Consider the following 7,685-nt stretch of genomic DNA (forward strand, 5'->3'; position numbering starts at 1 on the left):
TGATCTAGGGTTTTGGGTAGCATACAGGAAAGGGGGGGTCCTTGAGGGGGTCTTTTGATGTGATTTTATTGTTTACATATTCAGAGATTATATGCTATTGTTGCACTGAATTGTAGATGCAGTGTACAATGTGATATTTTAGTTCATATTTCAGTGTAAAAATGCTGACTTTCCCTGTTATGCAAAAGTACATGGCTTTTTTTAGATGAAAGTCAGCATTTTTACCATTGATTTGTGATGAAAGGGTTGTCTTTTAGTTGATATTCAGTACATAGTTGTGTTTAAAAATCATGTACAGATTCAGTTAGAGTTTGATCACTGAAACTAAGATTGAGTTGCACTGAATATATCATCTGTCAATTGTTGCAGTGACAAATGGAGAAGCTAGCCAGTTTTTCTCAGTGGAGTTTGAGCACAATGGAATTTTCTTGGGGGAATGCATAGGTGGAGAATTGAAGTTCTCTTACATTGGGTGCAGTCATGAAGCTTTTGACTACTGTCATTCAGACACATGGTCACTGGGGATGATCAAGTATTGCTTGTCAAGGATGGACTATGACCCTACAGACCCTCAAATCAAGGTGTACTGGATTTTGCCAGATAAAGACTATGGTGATGGCCTGCTATGTGTGGACAATCCAGATGTTATAGCTGCTATGGTGAGGTCCAGCAGAGAAACCAAGACATTGGATTTGTTAGTTGATGAGGAGAACAAGATTCAGACATTATATCCTGAAATCATACTTAAGGGATGCCCAACTGCAAATGGAAATGAGGATGAAGAACAAGAAGAGGATGCAGATCATGATGCAGAGAATGCAGAGGAAGGAGAGGATGCAGTGGCAGATCATGATGCAGAGAATGCAATGGAAGGAGAGGATGCAGAGTCAGATCATGATGCAGATGCAGACAATGCAGATAATGCAGTTGAAAACAATGATGGAGAAGGAGAGTTGAATGAAACTGACTCAGACTTTTATGAGAGTGACTATGATTGTGAAGATGGAGATGATGATTTGTTTGCTCAGAATGTGGACAAATCATTGAATGACAACAATGAAGAAGAGGAAGAGATATTTGAGGAGGAAGATCCACTAGATGATGATGAGCTCAACCTGTCAAAAGATGAGTTGGAGAAGTTGAAATATACATTCAGAACATTCAATGCAGAAATGGACATGAGCAACCCAATCTTTAGGGTTGGGCAAGTATTTGGAGATATGAAAGAGCTAAGGGAAGCAGTCACTGCATACACAGTCAAAAACAGAGTGAAAATCATCAAAGCTAGAAATGAGGCAGAGAGATTCATTGGTGTGTGTCAACCTGATTGCCCTTGGAGGTTGAAAGCATCTAGAGACAATAGAACAGGAAGCATTGTCATCAGAGAGTACAATGGAGAGCACACCTGTCAGAAAACATGGGATTCCAAGTGCTTGACAGTGAAGTACCTAACTGAGATATTTATGGATGAGTTCAGAGACAACAAGACCATGGACTTGGGTACATTTGGAAGAAAAGTTCAGCAAAAGTTCAAGCTTAATCCAGTGAGAATGAAGCTTGGCAGGGCCAGGAGTGCTGCACTTAAGATCATACATGGTGATGAGAAAGCACAATACAGCCTGTTGTGGGACTATGGACAAGAACTGAGGAGAAGTAATCCAGGGAGCAAATTCATTGTTTGCACAACCAAAGTGAAGGAAATAGGTGATCTGCTTCCAAAAGATCACCTATCTTCACTATATTGGTCCTATGATGCCTGCAAGAGAGGTTTCCTGAGGGGGTGCAGGCCAATTCTATTTGTTGATGGTTGTCACCTGAAGAGCAAATACAAGGGTGTGTTGCTTACAGCTGTTGGGATTGATCCCAATGATTGCATATTTCCAATTGCAATGGGGATGGTGGAGGTGGAGTCAACTTACTCTTGGGAATGGTTTCTCACCACTTTGAAGAATGATTTAAACATCATTAACACCTCCCCTTTCACTATAATGAGTGACAAGCAAAAGGTGTGTTCCATTTGTCCAAACATGCTGCTGTTGCATATTTCCATATGGTGTTGTTGTCTTACATGTTTATGAACTAATTTTGCACGGTTTGATCAATGCTGTTGAGAAGATATGGCCAGATGCAGAACACAGATTCTGTGTTAGACATCTTTATCAAAACTTCCACCAGAAGTTCAAAGGAGAAACACTGAAGAATATGTTGTGGGCCATTGCTAGGTCAACTAATGTGGACAAGTGGACCTTGAACAGAGAGAAGCTTAGGGCACAGAACTTGGAGGCATATAATTGGTTGGATGGCAAGCCCCCCAACCAGTGGGTGAAAGCATACTTCAGAGATTTCCCCAAGTGTGACATTTTGCTGAACAACATGTCAGAGGTGTACAACAGGTAAACTTCAGTTAGTTCACTTTTCTAGCAAACAAGTTATGTTATGTTTAACACATAAAACTTCAGTTAGTTCTGACAAAACTTTACTATATATCTCTTGCAGCTACATCTTGGATGCAAGAGAATTGTGTGTTATATCAATGCTAGAATGCATAACACATAAAATTACTGTGAGGCATGACAAAAAGTACAAAGAAGCTTCAGAAAAGTGGACTGGACTTATCTGCCCCAAGATTAGGAAGAAACTGGACAAAAATGCAGAGTACTCAGGTAACTGCTTTCCAACACATTCAGGACTTGGAATTTATGGTGTTGAATCAGGCAACAACAAGTATGTTGTGGATATTCCAGCAAGAACTTGTGATTGCAAAAAATTTCAATTGGATGGCATCCCTTGCAATCATGTGATTGCTTGTTGTAGAGCTGACAGGATTGACCCTAAAACATTGGTTCACAAGTGCTATAGCATAGAAAATTATCTAAAGGCATATGGGCACAACATCATGCCTATAAGGGACAGGAAAAGCTGGGAAAAGATGAATGGCATTCCCATCCACCCTCCAGTCTTCACAAAGAAAATGGGCAGGCCAGCAAAGAACAGGAGAAAGACACCAGAAGAGAAGAAGAAGAAAGATGGAACTGTTTACATCAACAAAAAAGGAGTGGCCATGCATTGCTCAGTGTGTGGCAGTGCTGACCACAACAAGAGAGGACATGCCAAGTTTATGAGGCAACAGGAAGCTCAATTAGAAGATGATGAAGAAGTAGAAGATCCTTCAATTCTGCAGGTTAAATCAGTGATTTCAGTTAACTGTTTTTCTCTGAATTTGGACTTTGAACAGTGATTTCAGTTAACTGCATTTAAGTTCATTTATGTTACTAACATGAATTGTTTTCTGACTACAGGATATTATGCCAACAAGACTTGATCCTAGGCTTGATCCTATGAATGACAGAAGCAGTATGGTCTACACCATAGGCCAGGAGGTGCACCTTTAATATTACTGTCTTTCATTTTCAGTTAACTGTTTTTCTCTGAATTTGTATCTGCATTTCCTTTTCTCATTTTGTATCTTCCTGACATTTTGTGATCCTGCATAGGAAAGGGCATATGTGAGCACTTGGAATCCTCCTGGGCCACTTCCTGAAGAGTCTGCTTTTGTGGTGCAAGCTAGGGATTCTATCCCTCCCAGAAGAACCACAACCACAGCCACAACAAGTGTGAGGGGAAGAGGAAGAGGAAGGAAGAAAGCTGCAGCAGTACCACATCCAGATGAGCCAGGGTCAAGTGCAACTGGAGGAAGAGGAAGGAAGAAAGGAAAGACAGTGAGATCTGGCACTCCAGAGAGAAGAGGATCTTTTGGGAGTAGAGCAAGAGGCAGAGGAGTGGCTGGGAGAAGAGACAGGAGGGAAGCTAGCTCTTATCCAGCATACAGGCTCATGTTTGGTGAAGATGGAGCAAGGGGGGAGCCAATACCTGATCTCAACTTAACTGAAGAAATTCCAGTTTCTCAGAATGCACCTGGGGTTGACATTTAGATGTCTGTTTAGTTCATCAATGAACTTCATGCTAAACTGTAGAAGTTCATATCTGAACTTGATGCTAGCATTTTTCATGTAATACCAATTTTCTGTTGCAATGAAAGTTAGACATGTAGTGAACTTCATGGCCATGTACTGAAGAATTAAAAACATCTGAGTTTTGAATACCAGCACATTTGAGTTGTTTGTGCATTACATGAAAAATGTCTGAATGTACTGAATGTGCATTTGCTGAATGTACTAAACTTGGAGGCATTTGCTGAACTGAATTTGGTGAAATCCCACAGTTAAAAAAAAATAAACAAAAAATTGTTTGGCCTGGGTCTTGAACCCAGGACCTGTGGGTAGAGAAGTAGGGTGCAATGCCAGTACGGTAAGAGTAGGAGCTTGTTAGTTGTAGATGCAGAAACTTACTTCTACTCTTGCAGTCGCCAACTCCCACTGTGGACGGTTCGCGTTCCCAGTCGCCGCATCAATAAATCTACCGCTCCGCCCACCCACCGCTCCTCCCACCACTCCCCACTCACCACTCCCCACACACCTACCGCGTCGCCTCCTCTCCCCACTCACCACCGCCGGCCACCGCCGCCATGGCGAACATCGAGGGCTGGAAGCTCGCACTGGAGGATCTGGCCGGCAACGACCAGTCGTTCCGCGCACAGATTCGAGAGGTCTGCACCTGGTTCACCACCCCGAAGATGATGCTCATGCATGCGCGCGGGTTGGCCAAGCAGCTGACGGACGGCGAGAACGCCCGTGCCTTCCCCACAGGCTGCAAAGTGCCGCCGCCGATGTTCCTCGTCTGGGCAATGCGTGAGGGCACGCTTAGCGTGGATCCGTACCAGCGAGCTAGGTGGTGGATGTACCGCTCCACCACCTCTCTGGCCCCGGTCCCCCTCGACGACGACCCTGCGAACATCATCGGCGTCGTGCTCGCGCTGCCTGCTCCAGTCAACCCTGCGGACTACGCCTCTGACGACGACCTGAAAGAGACTGTTGTCATCAGTGACGACGACATAGATGCGGACGAGGTTGTGCTCGTTGCGCCGGTCGCCATTGAGGGTGGCAGAAACATGCCCATCGACGTCGAGCTCTTGCCGGACGTCGAGCTCCTGCCAGAAGAGGTGAAGGTTGAACAAGAAGAAGAGGTGAAGGAGCCAGAGCAAAACAAGAAGAAGGCGCCTCTGAAGAAAGAGGTGAAGAAGGTGCGCCGCTCCATCCGCCTGCAGCAGCTCAAGAATTGAAGAAGATGCAGAAGAGGTGAAGATGCAGAAGAGTAGTTGGGTCTGCTGATCTATATGTTGGCATATAAGTTAGAGTACTCTATAAGTTATCTATTTTCAGCAGTCGATGTTGAACTGCTGTTGAACTGCATGTGCCCATGTTGATCTGCTGTTGAACTGAATGTGCCCATGTTGATCTGCTGTTAATTTGCATGTGCCCAGGTTGTCTGCTTATGTTGTGCCCATGTGCACACATCCTAAAATAGAATGTACTAGGTGCTCACATTGTGCCAAATATGCCAAGTTGTACTACCTGAAGATCCCTGGGCCCCTTCCAAATGGTTAACTTAACTGAAATTTGCACTGTTAAGTTAACTGAATTTTGCTTAAGTTAACTGAATTTTGCTTAAGTTAACTGAATTTTCATGTCAAATAAGAGAATCATTGATTTCAGTTAAGTAAACAAGCCACTGATTTCATGTCAAATAATAGAATTTTCAGTTAAGTAAACAGAACACTGAACATAGCCACTGATTTCATTTCAAGCCACTGATTCCAGTTTGGAATGTTTACAACACTGAACATAGATAATAGGTAGCCACTGATTTCATATAATCAGTACAAGTAGCAACTGATAAGAAATAGTTTCACCTCTAACATCACTAGTGCTACACAAAACCTCTTATCACTAGTGCTACAACACCATACAACAGTGCAGAGCAGCAGACCAAACAGGCTAACCAAATTTCCCTCCTATCCCTAGTTCTGATCTCCTTCTTGTGCTTCATGATCATGGCCTTCCTTTCTTCCTTCAGCCTCATAATTTCAGCATCCTTGTCAAACACAAATTTCTGAAGAGCCACATTCTCTTCAGCAAGTTTGCCAATCACCTGCCTAGGTCTCCCCTGCCATTCTTTGTCCACCCACTTCAGATAAGCACATGTATCATAACCCTGCAAAACACACCAATTTGTTCAGTACAACAATGGTCAGATAAACATACAACAATGGTCAGATAAACAACACACTTTTTTAAACAAAAGTTGGGCACTTGACTAACCTCACGAGGACAAACAAGAAATCTACGACCATAGTCATATCCATCAGAGCAAACTCTTCTCGCAGGGTTCAGTAAGTGGCAACAATGGTCACTTTTGTCACTGCCATTGAAAGCAGCATCAGGAGAGGATAGAGGTATACTCCAGTCAAATTCAGGTAGGTTTTCAGTCCCCTACCATGGCCATCAAATCAAATGTTAGCATCAGAAAGCTCGCACTCATCAGGAAAGCCCAAATTCATGGGCATCCGAACCAAATCGGCGAGGGGAAGGGGGACACGCACCTTGCAGAAATCGACATCCATGTAGCGCACCTCTCCGGTGATTTTCGCCCAAGGCTCGCCGTCCTTCGTCATGTCGGCACCGGCGAGGTCACATCCATTGAGCGGGAGAGGGTGGCTTGAGGATGACGACGCCCCTGCTCCACGCCGTCCTGCCTGCTGCTTCCCGCTCATCTCGACAGGGCGACCGAGACGGCTGCCGACGGAGAGGGCGGCGGAGACGGCTGGCGTCGGAGGGGAAGGCGGAGACGGCTGGCGGCGGACAAGGGCGACGGCAAAAGGGGAGGGCGACGGCTAGGGATTTATGAATGGGGAATCGATGCAGAGAGAGAGGGCGGGGGGCTTTTTGTAAAATACACAGAGTGCGAGGGGGCTTTTGTAAAATTAAAGGCGCAGGCCAAAATCCAGCGTGGCATGCCAAATGTCGCATCCACAGTTATTTTGTATGAATTTGTTACAGCAGACAAGTTGGAGGGCTAGTTTTGTGGGGTTTTTTAGTTTTTGTATGAAACTGTTCCCGCCCCTACAAGTTTATGTATGAATAGTGGTATTAACTAACTCTAAAAAAGACGGATGAAAAACCATCCGAAAACCGCGGCCAACGCGCACGGCACGGCACGGCCATTGCCATTGCGCCGGGCGCCGCCGCGTAAACAGGGGGTGGGGTTCCCTTTCCGGCCGGATTAACCACGGTTTTACTCCACGTCAACATCAACGCCATCCCCACCTCCACGGCAGCCAGCCCATCGCCGCCTCTTCGGGCATGTACAATGGTTGATAAGATAGTCTTATCTTAAGTCTTGCATGTGATTTAGAGATGACAAATTTTTTTGTCTACAATGGGTCATCTCTTAGCCTTATCTTCAATAACTAGTAATTCCTAAAAATGTGGTGAGACATATTGTGCTAAGAGATCACCTCTTGTCTTCTCTTAAATAAGAGAAGACAAGCCTTTTTTTATGTATTCTCTCTCCTCCACCTCATTATCTATCCTATGTGGCACTCCTAAGACAGCACCATTGTACATGCCCTTCTCCCCCTCCCCACCCCCACTCCAACCCCCATCACTCCCCCCGAACCTTCTAGAACCCCAAGAGGCCAGAACCCTACCCCCATGGCGGCCTCGCTCCTCTCGCGCGCCGCCTCGGCCGCCTTCGCCCTCCGCGGCGGCGCCCGGCTCCTCCCCAAG

At 45.1% G+C, this 7,685-nt stretch overlaps 1 protein-coding gene across 1 annotated transcript in view; it reads left to right on the forward strand.

Annotated features, from left to right (window-relative positions):
• The first annotated feature begins 7,566 nt into the window (after positions 1 to 7,566).
• LOC119299212 (thiosulfate/3-mercaptopyruvate sulfurtransferase 2-like) overlaps positions 7,567 to 7,685 on the forward strand; it is a 6,486-nt gene continuing 6,367 nt past the window's right edge. The window contains exon 1 of the mRNA XM_037576465.1: positions 7,567 to 7,685. Coding sequence (XP_037432362.1) covers positions 7,611 to 7,685 — 75 coding nt within the window. The 5' untranslated portion in view covers positions 7,567 to 7,610.

Source organism: Triticum dicoccoides, chromosome 5A, assembly GCF_002162155.2.
Source record: "Triticum dicoccoides isolate Atlit2015 ecotype Zavitan chromosome 5A, WEW_v2.0, whole genome shotgun sequence".
Classification (NCBI taxonomy): domain Eukaryota; kingdom Viridiplantae; phylum Streptophyta; class Magnoliopsida; order Poales; family Poaceae; genus Triticum; species Triticum dicoccoides.